Genomic DNA, 22,584 nt, shown 5'->3' with positions numbered 1-22,584 from the left:
CACTATGGAAAATAAAGTGACTCTTTATGGTAGCAAGAAATTAACTACTATTACTAATGAATAAGCATAAATAAATTGCTAAAAACATATCAATCAAATTCACAATTCATCATCAATAATACACGACACGAAACACTAACACACGAGCCGCCATCTTTTCACCCGATACCAAAGTTGAATGAATGAAAAAACAGAACTTGAACTTGAACTTAATTGGTTGATGGACTGAGTCCTTGACTCTTTATCCCTTCATCTGGATTTTAGATTGTGGGTGATGAGATTATTGTGGGTAATTTACCCGCTCATTGTGGGCATTGAGGCTGTATCAGCTTTCTCTTGTGATGGAGGATTTCGGTTTTTTATGTTTGAAACGATCTGAGGGCTTGTAGTCTGCTGCCTGCCGAACTAGCTGATTTGGGTGATTATCCGTGATTGTGAAAAATTTCTCTGCAATGCTTGTCATGTAGGTCTTAATATCTGGAAGATTGGCTTCTTGATGTAACTGGATGTTTCTGATGAACCGTGGGGCATTAAATGCCATTCTTAGGCATTTATTCTGTATTATCTGAAGTCTGTTGATGCTGCTTTTAGTCGTGTGACCCCAGGTTGGAGAGGCATAAGTTAGTTGCGGTCTGATTACCGATTTGAAAAGTAGGATTTTGTTGCTTATGCTTAGGAAGCTGTTCATGTTCAAAAGTGGATATAGCTGTGCTATAGTCTGACTTGCCTTAGTGGCAACACTATCCATATGTGACTTGAAGTTTAGAAGTCTATCAAGATGAATTCCCAGATATTTGGTAGAAATGCGCCAAGGGATGATTTTACCAAACATTTGTATGCTTGTATTCGGTTCTGCTTTACGTCTGGTGAAAAGTACTGCAGAGCTTTTGTTTGGATTAATTGCGATACGCCACTTGGTGTACCAATCCTCCAATTCATTGACTGCTCTCTGCAGCTTGATTGTGGCCAGGTGTGGACGGAGGGATCTGGCTATAATGATTGTATCGTCGGCATACAGAGCGGTGATAGCTGGAGACAGTTTGGGGAGATCTGCCATGTATATGGAGAAGAGTAGGGGAGATAGTAGAGAGCCTTGAGGTACTCCGGCCGTGATTCTCCTCTCTGTGGATCTGATACCGTTGAGTTTTATTTTAAATTTTCTGTTGTGTAGATATGATTTGATAAGTAGCACTAGTGGCAATGGAATACCAACTTCGTGTAGTTTAAAAATTAGTTCATGATGCCATACTCTATCAAATGCCTGAGTGATGTCTAGAAAAAAACTGCGGCAGTGTGTTGGTGACATTCATACCCTTGGGTTATATGTTCGATAACTCTGTAAATTTGTAGCATTGTGGAGTGATATTTCCTAAAGCCGAATTGTTCATCTTGAATTATATGGTTGATATCTGTTGCCTCTTGAAGCCGTGTGAGAATAGCACGTTCGGCTATCTTACCTATGCATGAAAGAAGGCTGATTGGTCTGTAATTTTCAGGAAACTGTATTTTTCCCAGGTTTGGGAATTAGGAAAACGTCGGAAATTTTCCATCGTTGTGGGAAATAATTTAGCCGGAGGATGGCATTAATGATGGCTACTAGATGCATAACCCCTTTGCGAGGAAGTAACTTGAGTACCTTATTTGTTATTCCATCTGGACCTGGAGCCTTTTTGTTATTTAGTTTTCTTAAAATCTCATATACTTCTGTTGGTGACATGGATTTGTTATTGGATTGGAATGAGGCATTTTGAGTTATTTTACGCACTTGGGTGTGAATTTTACTTATGAAATTTATATCTGTATTGATATAATTGGGGCTGCATTGTTTTTCTAAACTGTCAGCAAATACTTCAGCTTTTTCCTCGTCGTTGTAGAGAACATTAGATTCATCTTGGATTGGAGGAAATGTAAAACACTTTGAACGGAGTGATTTCATCATTTTCCATATTGATTGATCCTCTGTTTAATTGGAGAATTTTGTTATTCCAGAGTTGGTTACGGTGGTCCTTTAGGGCATATCGAACCTGGTTTGTTGCTCTATTATCCACTGGGTCCATTGTTCTCTGATATTGTCTTCTTAATCTGTTTTTCTCTTGGATAAGACGTTTTATATCCTGTGGAAGTTTATTTGATGGTGTACATTTGGTTATATTTGTTACCTGCGTTATAGCTGTCAGCAGTTGTTTTTCAAGAGTCTTCACTGCTTTTTCTACATCTTCAGCAGATGTTATATACGGTATTGGACCAAGGTTTTCCTGGAAGGCTGAGGGAAGTTGTTTCCAATTTATAAATGTGGTGGTGTTTTCTGTTATATCTTGTATGGTGCCTAGTTGTAATATGATGGGGTTATGATCAGAACTTAAGTCGTTGATTGCTTGTATCTGATAGCTGTGCACTATGTTTTTTAATATAGCTATATCTAGTACATCAGGATGACCGGTAGCTCCATAATATGTGGGTTCGGTGGGTCCTATTACTGTTATATTTCTTGAAGTGGTGTAAGAGTTGAGTATTCTTCCATTAATATTTGAGTTTCTGCTGTTCCAGACTGAGTGTTTGGCATTAAGATCTCCGGCTATAATCACTGCTCTGCCTGTATTTAGTATCACCTCTAAGTCAGATTCAAGGAGTTTTTTATTTGGGGGGTTGTAGGCTGCATATATCATAATGCTGCTTGTGTTTTCCATATGTATTTCTATTCCTGTAGTTTTCATGTGTTCTGTTTGGGGTTCTGCTATTGAATTATGTTTTATGTTACTTTTCACAAAGATGGCAGTGCCTCCACCTCTAGCAAAGAATCTGTCTGTACGGTAAGTGCTATAACTATTGATTCTGATTTTGTCACCTGGACGAAGATGTGTTTCATTTATGAGGATGATGTCTGCTTGAGTTTCTGCTACAAACTCCTGCAGCTCCTGTAATTTGATAGATAAACCATTTGCATTCCATGAAACAATTTGTAATGATTTCGGTTTTCTTTTAGATTTATCCATTAAGAATTTCCATAAAGAGTGATTGTGTATGCCTTAAGATGATATCTTTGGCTTCTTGAGTTGGGTTGGTTTGTTGGAGTTCAGCAAGCATTTCACCTAAGTGGCTTGTTATGTTCAGTAGGATAGGTTTGTTGGTTTGCTGTGACTGCTTTGGTTTTGGGTCTTTTTGGAAGGTTGATCTTGTAACTTCAGTATACGATCTTCCATCCGTTGTGGAGACTATGGTTTGATGGGAAGACGCTTGTTCTTGAAGAGGTTTACTGGTTTTGAGTTGTAATTTTTGGTTTTGAGGAAATGCTATACAGCCCCTATAGTTTGCAGGGTGTGGTCCTCCGCAGTTTGCACACTTTGCTGGAAGTGTATGAGGTTTATGGCATTCATTTGATGCATGTTTGCCACCACATTTAACGCAACGAAATTCAGCCCTGCAGCATCGTTGGGCATGCCCAATCTTCTGGCATCTATGGCACTGGGTTGTAGTTGATTTATGTTTCAATGCCTCAACTTTTATGACTAGATCACAGATGGTTTGGAGATTGTATATATGTTTTTGGTCTTTGCTTATTTCCACTAGAATTAGGGGATAGGGTGTTTTATCAGCTCTCCGCATTCAGCTGACTTTAATTGGGCTAAATCCCTTAAGTTGGAGGTCTGAAGTGAGGTCTTCTATTTGTAATGTTTCAGTTACTCCCCTTAACACTACTTTTAAATTTTTTTCACTGTTGAGTGCAAAAGTGTGATATGGCAAATTGTTGTTGTCTAGAAGTTTGGTCATTTTTCTGTAATCTGATGATGTTTTAGGTTGTATGCGAATCCCTTCTTCTGTGTTTGTGGCTTTAATGAAGGTGATATCTGAAGATTTCAGTGTGGATGCAACAGACGTCCAGTGCTCCTTGGCCCTTAGGACGACTGGGGATACCCTTTCTTTAATTACATTATCTGGTTCTATCTCCACTGTTTTGGGTGTATCTGCAGTAGAGGAGATTTTCCTTTTCTTTTTGACTGTTTGAAATTCTGTGTTGGTTTCCAAAAACTGCGGAGTATTATCCTGAGATGCAACATTCTCTGTATTCGTGGAGTGACTTGATTCTGGTTCAGTCAACATACTTCCTTCATTAGAATCATCCATCCTATCTTCTGTGACTGCTGTAGGGGGGAATGTATCTAACAGCTTTACTTTCCCTGGCCAGTTGTCGCTCAAAAGTTTTCCTAATCTTAGGAATTCTCTGTAAACTTCTTCAAATATGCCTTCATTGAGAGGTTTTGTCATGATTGATAGAAGGCAACAACTCTATTAGAATAAAGTTTGAGAAGTGGGACCTAGAGCCCAATGTAAATATCCCGTAGATCAAATCGATCTACCAGCAAAGGTAGTAAATGTTTCACAGAATGAAGAACACTTACCTCTATATATAAATATCCCGTAGATCAAATCGATCTACCAGCATCAGTAGCAAATATTTTACAAAATAAATTTTTCTTCAGAAAATCATAACTATTTAAATCACTGATCACATATATAAACACTTGGCAACCGCCATTACGCCAGCCATGTCTTTTTCTTTTTCGATACCAAAGTTGAAGTAATGCAAAAGTCATATATTTCCCATATACAAGTAGCAAAAAGGTGTATGTCACCTAATTATTAAAATACTCTGAATCAGAGATAGTTGTAAAAAGTTTTTCACTTGGTTATAAGCTAGACTTGCCAAGAAATGATATGATTTAATCTTTCATCCAAGTGTAAGCAAAGTTTGCAAATGAAGTATCTTACAAAGGCAATTAATGTGATATCATTAGCCTTTATATACAAGTAGCCTAGCTGTAAAGATATTTCATGCAAAAACTTTACTTATGCATCATCATCATGCATATCAAGGATTTAGGCCTAGCATGGCCTGTTCCGGCCTTAGAAGTCATCGTTGAATCATTTAAGAGGACGTCCTGGTTTTCTTTTTTCCCAATGGCTTGTACTTTAAGGCTTGTTTTGGTAATCTTTCTGTTTTCATTCTTTGAACATGTTCCATCCATTTATGTTTATATTTTTGAATTTTTTCTATTACCGGTTCTTGGTTCAAGAATATAATTTCTCAGCAATTTTAATTTAACATAAAAATGTGCATAAGTTCATGTGGAGAAAGACAAGAAATAAGAAAAGTCTGATTGACTATGCCATTATCGATAGTGATATCTTCATGCTGGTTCAGGATACAAGAGTGTAGAGAGGATTTGAAACTGTAAGTGGCCATCACTTAGTTTTAGACTGGATTAAAAAAAAAGAAAATTTTTCCAATTCATCAGGAGGAGGACTCATAAATAACTAAATATGCTGATAACGAGATAGGAAGGATAATAAAGAATGCCACTGAGATGCAATACTTGCAGCTGATTTGAATAGGCTAGAATTGTGGGCATGTGAAAATGGTATCAGTTCAATATTAGTAAATGTAAAGTTATGCATGTTGGTGTCATGAGATAATCAATAGTTTTATATTGGCAGGATTATGCTAAAAGAAAATCAGGCAAGTGCTTCAATAGACAGGAAATTGAAATTAAAGGACTATATAGAAAAGATTGCAAGTAAATACAATTAGAACAGACTTTTTCAAACTTTGCTCTGTGGAGCCCTTGGGCTGGAACCATAATTATCTCAGGTTTCATGGGGCAATTTTAGAATATTCTTTGTTTTTCACACTATAAAATAAAATCAATAATTAGGATTATCCATTTATTTCAAATCAAATAAAGACATTTACCAATTTTTTTCAAATTAAATGAAGGACATTTGCCAGAACATGGCATTTACCACTGTTACATGCTAGTAACTAGAATGCAATTATGCCATTTATGGGTTCTACAGAATGCAAAGGCCATTTATAGGCTCCACTGAGCACAGCACAGAGCACAAGAGCTCCTCTATGGTCTAAAAAATTTGGGAACCCCGGATTTAGAGGCAATTTTAGAATATTCTTTGTTTTGGACACTATAAAATAACATCAGTAATACCAATTTTTTCAAATCTAAATAAAGGATATTTGCCAAAGGTGCAACCAGAACATGATATTTTCTACTTCATAGATGGTGTTTGTGCATGCTAGCAACTGGCATGCGATAATGCTATCTATGGGTTCCATGGAGCAGAGTGCAGGACTTCTTTGGTCTAAAAAGTTTGGGAACCCCTGATATAGAGGATAACTGCAATGCTGAAATGAACACTGACAAGATAAGAAAGTCCTTTTTCCCTCTCCACAAAGTTTTAATATGACCTCATCTGAATTACTGTGCACAGATCTGGTCTTCTGGTTTCTGAGATGATGCAGATACAGCGGAGTGTGTGCAAAAGTGTTACAGATATTGGGACTGTGGTGGAATGTAGATTATGAGGACAGACTGAGAATGTGCGAACTGCAGACCTTAGGAAAGAATAGAGAGAGGTATGATATGATAGAAACCTATAAACTTCCAAAAGGATTATACAGGATCCTAGTAAATGGAATTTATTTTCTGGATGGAAATTGAATGAGAGGGGATCCATGGAAGGGATGAGAGCTAAATTTTTCTGAGTGGTGCATGATTGAAATAGATTACCTTTGGAGAAGGAAGAATGCAGATGGTGTGAATGAATCTAAAAATAACAAGAACAGTTGGTAGTTGAAATGAGCTTCGCTCGAAGAGTCCCCGATTCCCTGGAGGTGTCTGGTATAATATTTTGTAATAGTCATACTTGTGTCCTTTTTTCTATTTGGGATTGTAATTCTGAAATCTTCAGCTATTTCTTTTAGGTTCAGAATAGCTTTCTGATGAGTCTTCAGAACCTGTAATCATCAGTCATATCACATAGTAAAAAAAAGGAGTGTGCTTAAGTTCATTTTTCCCTCCTTTCTTAGGTAATAAAAATAATCTGTATGTCAGATTTTTTTTTTTTTTTTTTTTTGTAATTATCAATCCATTATGAATAAAATCTAGAAATTGCTTTTAGTTCACTACTTATGTTTACTTTTTTCTCTTATGTATTACAGTCCTTCAAAATTTTATGTACGGATTCTAAATTACAAATTACAAATCTGTTCTGCAGTTGTCTTTTTCTGACTTCCCTCTTAGGTGCTCACATCTAATATTTTACTGCTTTACCATTTGTGATAAGTTGCTTTTTCTTATTCTGATTATTTCTTTAATTTTGTCATACCATATTTCTGATTTTTTCTTTTCAATAATTTTTTTTTCATTTTTCTTAGACTTTCATTTGCTGTTACATTCAGTACTGTTTTTTATATTATACCATTCTGTTTCACTTCTTCACTTTGTTCTTTTTTATTTAAGCACTAGTAAGAAGGATTATCATTGGCTATTCATAACTATTATTTTTCAGGAAATTACAACATATACAACCTTCCTACCCATACTGCCAACATCATCAAACTGGATGTAGCCAATGTAGTTACACATGCAAAACCACCTCTCAAGAAAGCAAAACCACCTCTCAAAAGAGAGGTGGTTTTGCTTTCTTTTCTTTTGCATAAAAGAAAAGAAAGCAACCTCTCAAAGGAGGAATATGAAGCTCTACAAGAAATTAAAAACAGCAATCACCAAAGTGAATAATTCCAAAGCAGATAAGAGAAATGTCACTGTGGTGTTAAACCAGAGATTACATAGGTAAGCCTGCCTCCTTACTTAGAAATCGCTCTACCTATCTATCTTTAGAATATGATCCCACCAATACATAGATCAGAACACTTCATGGATTCATTAAAAAGGTCACCTCTTATTCTGTAGAAATCACCAATAAGCTAAAACCATACAACTCTAAACATCCCCCCCACCCTGGATATACGGGCTAGCAACAATCCATAAAAAACATATGCATTGTGGATGGCATTTTTCTCACATACAGATTAGCCAAACATTTAACCTAAGTGCTCTCATAATGGCCACCCAACTCTCCTTCCCACACGAAAAACTAAGCCTACTTTAAAGCCAGTATAGAAAACCTCGCACTCTAACACCCTTGCATCGACATAATGGTCAGTTTTGTATCACCTCTCTATTCACTAATGTTACACTCAAAGACACCCCAGACCTTATTCAAGCTATATTTCCTCCCAACATCTCAGTCCTGTTTCAGTTCATCATGAACTTAAGATATTTTGTCAGCAAGGAAAATTCTACAGATAGATGAAACAGCCATCGATTCTCCACCCCTGGCCAACTTCTTCATGGAGACCTTTGAAGTAGCCTTAAACTCTGCCCTACATAAACCCACTGTTTGGCTGCTATGTAGACTATGTGTTCTCCATCTACACATCATCTATCAGTCTGGATACTCTTAATACATCTAAATAATCAACATCCTAAGATCCAGTTTACCTTAGAAAAGGAAAACAACAGTCTCCCCACATCCTAGATGTTCTGATTACAAGTCAGCCTGATGGATTCCTGGAATTCTCCATTTAAAGAAAACCCACACATATTGTTAGATACATTCACCAGCAGTCATACCACCATCCCTTCCCAACAATATGGGATTATAAAAATCCTATATAAAGGCAAAATCAGTTCTGATACCAGTGCCTAACTACTCTTTCTTTTATGAAAGTTGTAGCCATTGGCTACAAATCCCATAAAATATTAAAACTCTGTAAGTGCAACTTCATCTCCCCCCCCCAACAGAGCAGAGATTACTCAAGATCACAATTCCACATATCCGGGACACATCCGAAAAACTGACAAAAAGCCTAAGGAAAGACAACCTTACAACCACTTAGAGACCACATAAAAAATTGGCATCTCTTATCATGCTCCACACCAAAGACTAGCCACATTCATTAGACCTAACAGGTGTCTACCAGCTCCTTGCAGTTACAAACTTCCCTAATATAGCCATACAAGGAAGACAGTCAATATCAGAATTTCTGAACAAATGGATTATATCCATTTCCACCATTTTACAGCCACTCTGGACTTGCTGACGATACTTTGGACACTCCCCATAGGAAACACTAGAAGGAGGCAACTCTATTTGCACTGCAGCAAATACAGATATGAGAGGCTATCTATTCCTAGAAAATCTACCTCAGCCCTGAGAAAGTTTGGGAAGCACCATTCTCTGATTTCAGCCCAGCAGCTAAGACACTATCTAATATAGTCCACTAGAGAGACAATTTAGGACTCTAGGCCCAAATTTGGTTATATTGCTTCAGACTCATTTACCCAGTGTGCCTGCATGCACATATCATTGATGATGGCAATGTAATGCTGTGAAAATATCGGAAGTATTAAAGTGATAATTAATGCCAACCTGGCTGGCCAAGTGGTTAGCATATCCACTCTCCAGCCAAAAGGCTGTGGGTTTAAATCCCACTGTGGGCCATGAGAAAATTAATGCCATCCACAATTGTCTGTAGAAATACTAGTGGTGGTCGGCGGTAAATGGTGTCGGTCAGTTGGTGACTTGAGTAGCAGAGACAGAGTTGTAGGGCAGGTGTCAAGTCTTTGGACTCCCAGGAAGTGTCAAATAGTAATATTATAGTAATAATAATATTGATTTTCCTGCACACAGGATGAAAAACCCAACTTTCCAGGAGACCCTGCTACTTCCATATGATATGGACTAACTCACTTTCAAAAAAAAAAAAAAACATTCCATATTATTAATTTTTGTTTGTCCAATCCTTCTTTTAAATCTCCTGCTGTCACATGTACATTTTATCACGTTTAGTCGCATGAACCATTTTGACACTAACTAAATTCAAGCTGTAAGTTACGATATAATTATACAGCACGTGTAAAACTAAATTCTGCGGTTTACCCTTTTAAATTTAACAGTTCTTCTGGTAGCCGAATTCTTTTAAGTTCTAAACGAAGTTTATTTACATTATTCTTCAAGTCACCGGTAGCCATTTCGAAATATGTTTTAAAATTACAAATATTAAAATCGACCACTTCCGATATACATCAAAGCATGTTAACACAAACAACAACGACACAAAATAATAACACTCAACCAAGTGCTCTGAAATTTCGCGGGTTCGACTGCCCCCTTCTGTGGAAATATGTAATTAGATCCAAAAATTATACTACTGTTATTAAATATAAGGTGAAATGAAAAAATATGAAGGAATTACAAATACAGGCAATACATGATAAAATAAAAGAAGATGAAAAGAATTGGAAAGCACATGTAAAACGAATGTTTAATACTTCTATTTCGCCAGTAGTACATGTAGTTAGATAAATTTATACAGGAGCTAAAGGCGTTCTGTTTATATTTATTAATAAATGATCCAAAGGTGTTCTGCGTATATATTATTATTATTATTATTATTATTATTATTCCTGATACCTCCAAGGAGTCCGAAGACTCATCGCGGGAGGACATCTTCAACTGTCTCTACACCTTACCTCTACTACGAATCAACGCCATCTACCGCCCACCTCCAACACCACCACAACTAGTAATTTTTGTCTGTAAATTGCGTGTGTTCTGAAGGGCCGATTTGTATGTATGCGGGATGAAAAACCCGAGTTTCCGGGAGAAAAAACCCTGCTACCTCCGTATGAGATCGGCTAACATTGTCTCGACTATCATTAAGACTTGTGTCAAATTTTTTACTATCTTTGACTTAAAGTTTTTACACAAGCATGAGGCCTGTGTAGCTCAGTGGAAGTGGCGCTTGCGCCCTCTGCGCTTGGCCGCTTGAAGTTAGACCTAGGTTCTAGTCTAGTCGCTGACTGGAGGAACTTTTTCTAAGCCTATCTTCGACCGGTTCCCGAGTTAGTCGATCTCTGGCACAGGCAAGCGGGTTTTTCCTCCCGGAAACTCGGGTTTTTCGTCCCGTAAACTCAAGAAAATCGACCCACATTATTTCAGACAGTGACATATCTTGTTAAGGTCAGGTACCAAGAGATGGCACTTGTCTGCCAGCCTCTTTATCGGCGGCTGCTGTAATTAGTGATAGACATGGGCAAGCTATCTCTGATTGGCTACCGGTGGAGATTGAACTGCCCACTCAGTCTCCAAAAGCTAGATAGGGTATAAAGGCCTCGCCTACTCCTATTAGGGAATAAAAGGCGTTAGCTGATTTTTTTTATGCAAATTGATATCTTTTAATGAAATCCTCATCTAATTTTAACTTTTTTAGCCTAGTTGTCACATAAGAGACTGCTCCATTACCAAAAATAACTTAGCTTTTTCTTTCCAACTTTAAACAATTTTAGGAGCATCACTACTTTTAAGAAATTTATTAGTTACAAACTGATTTAATAATAATTACATTTTATAAAACGATATGTTAACATAATATTTTATTCTCTTTGTGGAGATAAGGCCAAGTGAATTAAATTTTAGTGATAAATTAAATTTTGCGACAGAGTATTAAAAGAAACTGTTACATAAACTAAGACGGGGAAAGAAACATATACTTAATTATACCAGTTTCGTTCCATTATTTTAAAGCTTCTTAATACGTAAATCACATAATTTATAGAAACAAAATAAAATGTGGTATATATGAATGAAAGTCATCAGATACTCCACGTTAGCTCTTCTGGCAGTTTATATTAACGGCTCAAATCCTCCATTCTGTCTCTCACACGCTAACTGGGTTGATATAACAGGTACTGAGAGAATAAAGAAATTCAGTTTAGCAAATCATCCAATGAAAAACCTCATTGGGATTACAGGAGGAAAAGTTTGTTAGAGTTGTATTTCTTTTAGCATAATAGGAGTTAGTGATTTTATTTATTTTATAATCTTGTCTTTTTGAGCCTTTAACCCAGCCAATATCGTTCAGTAGCTTATTATAGGAAGCGAGATGTAGAAGTATTTGTCATTTCTAAGTATAGATGACTATACTTAGAATATGACTTCTCACTTCGCATCCCGTTCTACTAATATTTGTCATAGAGTTCACATGAACTAAACTAACACCCTACACAAATGTCGATTCAGATTTGATCGCCTATTCTTGAAACTTGTAAAACGTCATTCGTTAGTAAATCTTGTAGACCATATGCCTATATCTAAGGTTTAGGAAGCTATTAAAATAATTCTCATAAAAAAAATCAGTTTTTAGTAACTAACTGCTCATTTTATCTTTTGAACCGCTATAGCAGTGATGTACCCAGAGGGGTACCACGGGGCTCTGGCTTCCCCAAAAAAAGGAAGAAAAAACACTAGAAATTTTTCCAAAATTTTTCCTAATGAAAATTAATTTTTTTTTATTTATGTTGTGTTTATGTTGAGTCTTCTATTTCTATGCGACTTATGAATTAGCGATCATTGCAGATGCTCAGTCATAGGTAGTATGCGATGCTACGCATCGCATACTACCTATGATGTATTCTCATATACTACCTATGATGTATACCTATGTGTATTCTCAAATCGTCTACTCAACTCGGACTCCCATCAAGATTAAATCCTAAGTGCGCTATAGCGTGTTCCTTTTTTTTTTCAAACACTACGAGCAAGATTCCAAGTATTAAACACGTAGTATATCGCTTACGTCACTTTAAATGTTTTTTTTTTTTTAGTTGTTGCTTGTTATACGCTTTTTAATGATTCCTTTATAAGAAGAGACAAGCCACTATAGGAAATAATCTTTTTTCAACTTATGATAAACGTCATTCATTTTACGACTATATCAAATAAACATGTTTCTGTCAAAAAAATTAGCAAAACTGACTCTATGATTTGTTTATATAAAGCTATAAAAACTAGCATAGCAAACCACATTCAAAAATAAACATCAGCATAATGAATGCAGAGGATTCTATGAGTTCTTTTCGGCTTCGAAGGGAGGAAGTGGAATGTTCTTTATTTCTAAATATTGCAGAGGTGTGAGTAGACGACCTTCAGCCTTAGTCATCATCAGCTTTCGGGTTCGTGGCTATAAGTAATATACCCATGATTGTTAAACACAAATTATGTGAGGGCAGCAGTGAAATAGTGAAGGAGAGATTATTTCTAACGACTATTTTGGAACAGCATGAATTCTAAGGTCGATCGTAAGAGTTCAGGAGTAAAAACCAATTTAGTGAGTAAGATAAAAATGTTCCCTGATCCAAAGTGGGATTAACTCGCGGACCGTGTAAAATATGCACGAAACAAAGTACTCATTTGCAACTAAAGGAAGAACAACGGGTTCGATTCCAGTTGCCCATTCTTCTATAGATTCTGCAACATGGAAATTCACGTGGCTATACTAGCAAATATATTATCATACAAATATATCGCATTTTAATTAACAAAATAAAAAGAATTGCTAGATTTTTTCAGCCAAAACTAATTTCTTAAATAAGCGTGGGAGCCATCTCTATCAGCTGTGTACAATACTAATACTCAAAACAAACAAACAAAAAAATCCTCTACGCATTTCATTTCATAAGGTAATAGGCAAAGTTCATGTAATTTGTAATATTATCTTATAATAACAGTTACTTTCATGAAACGTGTAATGTTATCTTATAGTAACTGTTATTTTCATGTAATCTGTAGTATTATCTAATAACTGTTATCTTCGTGTAATCTGGGATATTATTTAACAAGAAACGAGCATGTGAACTCTTTTCCTGACCGCAGCGAAATGAATTTTAATCAATACTAGTTAATTCTTGTACATAAGATAGATTTTTTATTAAAACTAACAATCTTGATGGTGTCCTAATAAATCCATTGCTAACCTTCCCTTCAATGTTTTTCAAATCTGTTCTTTGTTTTTCAAGAAGTGCTCTGTTACATAAAAAAAAAATCTGCTAACACGTTTTTTTTATTATTATTATTTTTTATTCCCATTTAGGGAGTAGACGGAGCCTTTTTAGCCGTATCTAACTTTTGGATACTGAGTGGGTGGTTCAATCTTCGTAGTAGCCACTCAGAGATAACTGGCCCAAGGCTATCACCAATAAATAAGCAGCTCGCAGTGAATATACAGCTAAATGCCTCCATCTCGTGGCCCCTAACCTTAACACAATATTTTTAATGTCTGAAATGGTGTGGGTTCTAGGGTCGATTTTCTTGAGTTTACAGAACGAAAAACCTGAGTTTCCGGGGGGGGGGGGAGAGGACCCACTTGCCGATGCTAGAGATTGACTAACTCGGGAACAGGTCAAAAAAAAAAGCTTAGTAAAATAGGTATTACTTCTGGGAAAATTCCCATGGCTTAGTAAAAGAAGTTCCTCTAGTCGGCGACTTCACTTGAACTCGAAGTGCTCTGTTACAGCCTTTTGATTTTATTGTCATTTCCTTTTTCTTACTCTGCTTTTGTAAACATACTACTTTTATTTCTGAGCTTAGTTCGCATCTTTTATGTGATTTCATTGATGCTTTAACACTTGCATTTCTTTTCCTAGTGTTTGCTTCACTTGTTAAGATCCAGTTGTTTCATTTTCTTGGCCATCACTGCATGGATATAAGGCGTGATTGTTAGTCTTTGATTTACTCTTTTTATGATCAAGTGCATCCAAATCGATTTGTTTCAGCCAATTGCTCTTCTGTATCTGATTACAAAAATGTCTCTGGTATTAAGTTTTTTAGAATTTTAATGACTCTTACATTTTGTTTCATTTTGTTTGGAATTCAGAATTTTTCTCTCACTCTTTTAAAGCCCTGACTTTTCTTCTGAATACAAATGCTGTCAGAATCAATAAATCTAATGTATCTGTAGATTCCTTTACTGCCTACTATTTTACTTCGAACAATAGATACTGATGTGCATTCGTGATGTCCAAATTCAATATAAATATCTTCGGTGATGACTCGGATTGTATTGAATAATGCCGAAATTATATGGCTGTTTCTCCAAGTATTTTCAGATCATCCATATATAGTGTGATGTTCTCCTTGGTTGCTTTGATGTTTCATATCCGTAGTCAGTTTTATTTAGAATTATTGTTAGAGCAGACAGTGCTAGGATGAATAACAGAAGCGATAATATATCACCGAAGGAAACTCCCCTTATGATATGCACGGCGCCTAGTATATATCCGCTATTGTTTTCTATATGGCTAAACTCAATGCAAAATTTGCGTTGATTGCCCAGACTGTGTTCAGATACCTCTAGGAGTTCAACATTTGTGGGACCACAAAAAGAGGTCCAAACCAAGAAAAACAGGACCATGCCATCACTTTGCCGGCCGAATTCCATAACTGAGGTTACGTTCTCTAGTAAGAGACGTTCACCGGGCATTCGCGACACACACACACACACACACCCATGCACGCACACTGGTCCATTTGCTCGGTAGAGGGTGTAGCGTGATTCGCTACTCCATAACACGGCTTTCCAAATTTCCACATCCCACTATATATGCTGTTTGCACCACTGAAGACGACGCTGTATGTTCGTTCGGGTAATGTACGGCTTGCGCATTGTGGTCTCACCTTGGAAATCCATGTATCCTTCGTATCATCCTACAATTAATTTCTGTAAGTGTGGTAGGTCGTCCACTGAGGTAGCACTTGCAGTTCACGCCCTGCACTTTTATCATCTCAGTGTGGCATCATTGATTATTGATGTCCCAGTTTGTGAACAATTTGCCGAACAGATACGCCTGCCACATGGCATCCTATCACAATGCCTCTTTCAAACTCCGTCAGTTCAATTCTCTTGGCCATTTTGCCTGGACATACAAGGCACCCTGTTAGTTGCACTGACTTGGAAGCGTCATGTTCCTCCAATTTTTAATTGCTACAAACAGGTGATATGCCACGATGTAGCTTTCCCATTGTAGGGTCCGTTGACTTCCAAGGTGTGTATGTTTGCACTTTGCCTTTTCGAATTTTTCGAAAAAAACATTTTCTAACCGTTTCTTGAACCAGTTTTCTAGTTAGTCATTCTCGAGCACGGACAAATGCCTTTTTTCTAGGAAAAGCGGATTTTTCATCCTGTAAACTCAAGAAATAATGCAAACTCAGTAAATAATGCAAACAAGTGTGAAAATCATCGAACAGTAAGCTTAATATCACATGCCTCGAAAATACTACTCAAAATTATACAAAAAATATTAACAAAGAAGGTTGAAGAATAGGTTGGCAATGACCAGTTTAGATTCAGGAAACAGCAGGGAACAAGAGAAGCAATATTAGCTCCAAGAATAGTTATTGAAAGAAGATTGGAGAGAATCAAAATACTCTGATAGTCTTTCTTGACTTGGAGAAAGCCTTCGATAGTATTGACTGGAATCAAATGTTTCACCTCCTTTATTGTTTTTAGGAGAGATAGAAGGCTCATATTTAATCTTTACGAGCATCAAGAAGCCCTAATAAAAGCAGCCAGCAATACAACAAAAACTGCAATAGCAAAAATACGAAGAGGTGTAAGACAGGGGTGCTCTCTTTCATTCATATTGTTTAATCTGTACATTGAAGATGCAATAAATAAACTGAAAGAACTAATAGAAACTAGAATTAAGATAAATGGAATTGATATTAACTGGCTACGGTTTGCGGATGATTAGCAGTTTTAGCTGATAACGAAAATAAACTGAAAGCCGCCCTAACAAAGATGAAAGAAATCTTCACACACAGTACAGCCTAAAAATTAATTATAAGAAAACAAAATTATTAATTACAAGTAAAGCAAATCCAATGAAAATAAACCTAGAAATAAATAATAACCTACTACAATAGGTATCCTCTTTTAAATATCTTGGAAGTCTTATCACAGAAAATGGAAAAAACCAATCAGATATTAAAGCACGGATAATTCTAGCCAAAAAAGCATTCTATAACAGAAGAAACACTTTTATCAGCAAAGGACTTAGCATCCAGCTCAAAAAAAGGCTACTGAAAACATACATATGGAGTATTGAATTATATGGTTGTGAGGCCTGGACTCTAACAAAACAAGACATGAAAAAGTTGGAGGCATTTGAACTTTGGTGCTGGAGAAAGAAGATGAAAATTAGTTGGAGAGAAAAGAAAAGTAATGAAGAAGTTCTGAATATAGTTCATGAAGAGCGGTCATTAATGAAACACATCAATATGAGAAGAAAAAGCCTAATTAGACACCATTTGAGGCATGGGGGGGGATTAATTACAGAAATAATGGAGGAGACTGTAGAAGGAAAGAAGACACGAGGCAGACCAAGAATTTCATATATAAATAACATAATGATGTCAACTGGCGCTAAGAGTTATGAAGAGATAAAAAGGAAGTCACAAGACAGGATGTTGTGATGTGCTGCTATATTTACCAATTTTCAGATTGATGCACCAAAGAAGAGAAAAAGAAGAAACTCAAGAAAAATAGACCGTAGAACCTACACTATCTCAGATATTAATGTAGTGGATTAGGTATAGATCAGGAGATGGCACCACTTGTCCTACTGCCTCTCTTCCATGACAGCATCATATTCACTGGTTGCCATTTATAATCAGTGATGGTCTTGTGCGAGCTATCTCTGATCACCTGTATGGAGAGGTGATGATTATTATTAAGGTGCTCGCATAGCCTTATGGAAGTGTCACTCACTACCTATATCCAGAAAGTTCGATTGTGGCCAACTTGGCCTTTTCTAAACTGTACTTGGATTGGTTCTGGAGTCAATCCCTGGCATAGCATGTAGGTTTTGCTCAAAAACTTCCGTTTTTAATTCTGCAACTTAAAGAACTTGACCACAGAACTGAACTATTTCATACAATACGAATTTTAAGATTTACGCTCACACGATGGCATCGCTTCACTTCCTTCATTATTTCCACTTTTCTCACGGTACTTTCAAATTATCAATAGTCCTGAAATAAGCTACACTCGACTAACAGTAGCAACCGATTGCCAACTGATTTACAAAGTAAGCTAAAAAGAATGCCTACTTTCTTCGGGGAACAGAAAATGTAGTAGTGGATTTATTCGTTTATATTTTTTCAAGAAAATCGACCACGTATTATTTCAAACGATAATATATACTATAGTGACCACGAGGTGGGTGGTTTTGTCATATTCTTCCCAGATGCCGTTTAAAATCACAGATGGTTTCCATCAGCTGTCTGTTTTGGTTAACGGTGGAGGTGGCTAAGAATTTCTAAAAGTTAGTTAGAGCTAAGCCACTTCCTCTACATTTCGGGAATAAAAGGGATTAGCGGAATTATACTGCTTTATTTTTAATTATTTTATTATTAAAAATCCTTATAACGCCTTTTATTCCCCAGCGGAACTCCTTTTACTAACTTTTTGAAGTCTACTGGCCAGCTAGTGTCCATCGTTAAAGCATTTACTATTTGTGAGCCTGAAGTATCAATAAATCAAGAATCCTTGCTTTATCAATGAAATGCGTTAGCGTATTTGTAGTAGTATATGCATACGTCCCGTATCTACGAACTGTCCTGTATTTTACATCGAATTTTGCTGTCCTGTATTGTAGGGATAGCCTAATGTCCCGTATTTCAGTGAAAAGATAAAATTTTAAATATTATGTTAAACAATTATAATTTTCAATATTCTAAGACATAAAAACTGACAATTCGAGGAAATTAACTGTGTTTACAGTTTATGGCGGCGACAGTCCCTTTCATTGGTCGCTTTCTATTTAGTATAATCATTTTATTTATAATTCTGTACAGCTATATTGAATTTGCTTATTTTCAAACAGTACTTATTTGGACATTGGGCAGTGCGGTATTGGTACTATACGTCGATGTTATTTCAATAATTATTAAAAAATAATATCTCGCCTGTTTCGAATGTGCAATATTTCATTAATACATAAAATATGTAATTAAAGGTAAAATAATTTTCTTTGTTAATTGTACAAAGGTAAATTTCGACCAACCGACCAAACTCAACCAATGGACCAACCGTTGCCAGCAAAGGTTTGTGGATTGGTAGAGCCATGCTACTAATGGCTCACACAAAACTTCAGCGAGTTTGAGCACGGTTAGTAGTTCGAAAGGGTCAATCGTTCTATGCTGTTGGCACACTCTCCGCGATGAGGCTTTGGACTCCCTGGAGATGTCACATAATAATAATAATAAAAGCTGTTACTTAAATATAAAGAGCCAGTAGGCTTCATTTCGGCGATATAAACATTATTCAAATTAAGGGGATATTAAATCCCACATTGTTTTAAAACCAAATAAGAAACTCAAAGATTGGAATCAGAGAGTTTCATGCCGAATATAGTAAATTATAAAAGTATCGGCGGCCACTAGCGTGTGCTAATGTAAGTAGTCCTAGTATGTAGTACAATCTCAGGCAACTCGTTGCAAAGTGGAGAAAGTTCTGATCGCTAATCTTGGTATTTTCCATAATGTAAAAACACATTTCCTAGGAAATGTATGCTGTTATTACATTATGGTGGGAGGTCACTACCCAGACCGGTTTCAGCCTTTTTTTGAGGCTTCATCAGTGAGTAGCTAGACCAAATAGAATCTATTTGGTCTAGCTACCATAATTTTTTTCCATAATGTAAAATACCAAGATTAGTGATCAGAACTTTCCACCTTTGCAACGAGTTGCCTGAGATTGTACTAGGACTACTTGTATTAGCTCACACTAGTGGCCGCCGATACTTTATAATTTACTTTATTCGGCATGAAACTCTCTGATTGCAATCTTTGAGTTTCTTATTCGGTTTTAAAACAATGTGGGATTTAATATTTCCTTAATTTGAATAATAAAAGCTATGCTGTTAAAAGACGACAAAGCCCTCTATCGGTAATTTGCAACATCTTCATAAATAAAATATGAAATGTTGTTGTGGGTGTGGTGTAGTACTTCAAAAAATAAATAATAGTCTTGTGGTTTAATATTGTTTGAAATATTCCATTTTTATGTGTACTCGTTGGTTGAATAAATGATTATTATTCAATATGGTATATGTTGAAGTAGTTTTAAAACATGGAATGCACTTTCTGAATTTACTGTACTGTGAAAGACTTTTACTCAAAGATGATAACGAAGATGTGATATTGAATGAGTATGCTGTAAGGTAGGTTTCCATAGCTAATACGATAGCTGTGATGACATTTTTTTGGTGTGTGTGGAAGTGGAGAGATAAATGTGATGACGGTTTTTTGGTGTGTGTGGAACTGGGGAGGTAAATGTGATGACGTTTTTTTGGTGTGCGTGGATGGGGGGGGGTGAATAGGTGACGAAACTTTGCTAATCGCGAAAATTAAAAAGTATATATATAGCAATGCGCACTACTGTTGGAAATTTCCTTTAATCAGAAATTAAATTTATTTCAGCTGTTATGTATTCAATAGGAATTTCGTAGAAGTATGATCCAAAAGCAAGAGTAAAAACAACTAATGTATGTTGCTCCTATTTTATATTGCGATTTTGAATAATCTGTTTACAGTTGTGGGAAATTTTATGTTCACTGAAGTACTGTGCTCTCTCTCCCACGATGAGTCCTTACGCTCCTTGGAGGTGTCATATAATAATAGTAATAAGAATGTCATAAAAATATTGGACATAAAACAAGGGAACAGGATAAATGACTGGTTATTGAGATGGAGAGTTGAGCATATTCGCATAACCTATTAAATGACCTGTGAGCTGTTTTTGAGGTTTAAGAAGAAGAAAAAAACTGAGGTGTTCTCACTCCTTTACCTCTAGTCTGTTGTTTATTCCCTCCCATATTTCCTTTTAAAATAATTCTGTAGCCTTAAACTCCATGTCACTCAATCTAACAGAACATTACGCAGCTGAGTATAGGCACAAAGCAGCAATCAGGCACGGTGAAAGCCTCACGTATATCATTTACGTATAGATTTCTTGGAAACGTTACAATCACATCCATCTAATTCCAGATTGTGAAATCAAATGTTTATGTGAGTATGCACAGTTTATATATATGATTCCTTTTATATCCATTTTTTATATATAGAAATGTGTTCAATGGCTTGTATCTGTTACTGTAAGGACATCTATCTCTGTAGATCAAATGGTCCTCGTTCAGGATCTAGTGTTAATCACATCTAGAGTGGGAATGATGGTGTAAACATGCATTAACATAAGCCTATATGTATATGTTAGCTTTCAGTAAACATATCATGATTTCTAGTTTTGAGATGTCACCTTTGAATGTTCAGGAAGAGTAATTAATGTATTGTTTTTCATTTCTGTAGTAAACTGTTTCCATTGATGGTCATTATCGAAAAGTGTTGAATGCTTAAAGGCCAGAGTTCGATTCTCGTTGTAATGAGAAGAATCTTTATATGGACTTTTTTCAGTTGAAGGTAAGTTAGCCAATCTCATACAGAGGAAGCAGGATTTTTTTATCTGGCCATGAGAACGGTGTAATTTGCAGACAAAAAATATTGTTGTTGGTGGTTGTAGTTTTGACTCCATAGGAGTCTGATGAATAAAATAGGCTAAATGGCTGGAGAACATGTAATTACAGATAACTATCTCTATAACTGTAGTTATTTTGGCAATGATTACAAATCATTATCAGTCAAGTAATTTGACAACTTATTTGGATCATTTATTTTTTAATTCTTTTAAAAACATTTTATTTTCAGGATGGAATGTCTGTCCACAAAGTTCCATCTGATAAGCATCTTAGGTTAATGAAATATCAGCTACTGTAAAATGTTAATATGATCTCTGACTGTGCTGTATCCTTAAGCATGATGGTGTCTATTAGTAATGATAGGCACTATACTAGTTAATTAAATCTTTTGTTCTAGAAGAAGAAAAAACTAAAGGCATCAGGTTTCTGTATTAGCTGTATATTAATAGAATGTAACAGATTTCAGTAAGGTTTATATCTCCAAGAAACTTATTTTTCATCCTGCAAACTAGCTAAACCATGTGACTCATAATTAACAGACAATACATTAGCCTCATAGTCTTAATGGCTTTAGCTATAATTCCAAGCAACCCAAACTAACATAAATAATTGCATCAAGGATCTCAAAAATTTGATCAGTTCTTTTACAACCACTAAAATAAACTAGTTCTAGTAGACTAAGCATGCAAGATCAGAGCTCCCTTCTTCTCAACCATTGCCCTTATCACCTTACACCAAATGGCCTCAAGTAGTAAGCCTGTTTTGTTTTGAGAAGGTTGACTGAGACACAGTGGAGGTAGGAGATACTTTTTTTTTTAATTTTAAATATTGTTTTGAAGTAATTTATTAATGTAATTTAATTTTTTGCTAATAGCACTAATATTACTATTCAAAATAGCATATGCAAATAGAATTCTTTATAAATTGAAATGAAATTCTGCAGTGCTTTTTTTATTTTTATTTTTTGAAAGGGAGAATGAATTCCATCTCCTTCTCGACCTAGCATCGTCTTGAAGCAACTTTAAACTACTCTGAATCGACATTTCATCTAATTTGTCATCAGAAGGAGACAGATTTGGAGCTGTTTGAAATAAGTTGCTTCAAAGTGCATGCACATACTGTAGCATGTGCAAAATTGCAAAACTCGTTTTTCTCTGAAGTCGTAAAATGGAATCAAGCTTGGCCTTCCTTCTTTGGCATACATGTTTAATATATATGTCTTGTATTTATCATGTGACAAAATGAATTGTAATAATTTCATTAATTTTCAATTTTATCTAACCTTAATCCCATCTTATCCCATTTTCAATTACAAGTAATTATTGCTTTCTTCTCAACAACATCTCCTTACATT

The 22,584-nt window shown here is 35.9% G+C and overlaps 2 protein-coding genes across 5 annotated transcripts in view; one reads left to right on the top strand and one right to left on the bottom strand.

Moving 5' to 3' along the window:
• LOC150107414 (centrosomal protein of 44 kDa-like) overlaps positions 1–9,944 on the bottom strand; it is a 69,346-nt gene extending 59,402 nt beyond the window's left edge. Inside the window, exon 1 of the mRNA XM_090391281.1 lies at positions 9,799–9,944. Within this exon, the coding sequence (XP_090247407.1) occupies positions 9,799–9,890 (92 nt within the window). The 5' untranslated portion in view covers positions 9,891–9,944. The remainder of the gene's footprint in view (positions 1–9,798) is intronic.
• Positions 9,945–19,685: 9,741 nt separating this feature from the next.
• Positions 19,686–22,584, top strand: part of LOC150107413 (F-box only protein 8-like) — a 103,314-nt gene continuing 100,415 nt past the window's right edge. For 3 of the 4 annotated variants that reach the window (XM_090391876.1, XM_090391873.1, XM_090391875.1), the window contains exon 1: positions 19,686–19,919. The gene's annotated coding sequence lies outside the window, so the exon portion shown is untranslated. Of the gene's footprint in view, positions 19,920–20,627; positions 20,767–22,584 lie in introns of those variants that run through there. The other variant, XM_090391874.1, reaches the window with a different exon arrangement.

This window comes from Typopeltis vanoorti, chromosome 4 (genome assembly GCF_054136105.1).
Source record: "Typopeltis vanoorti isolate ZY-2024b chromosome 4, IOZ_Tvanoo_1.0, whole genome shotgun sequence".
NCBI classification, from domain to species: domain Eukaryota; kingdom Metazoa; phylum Arthropoda; class Arachnida; order Uropygi; family Thelyphonidae; genus Typopeltis; species Typopeltis vanoorti.
This window is presented reverse-complemented; position numbering and strand designations above follow the sequence as displayed.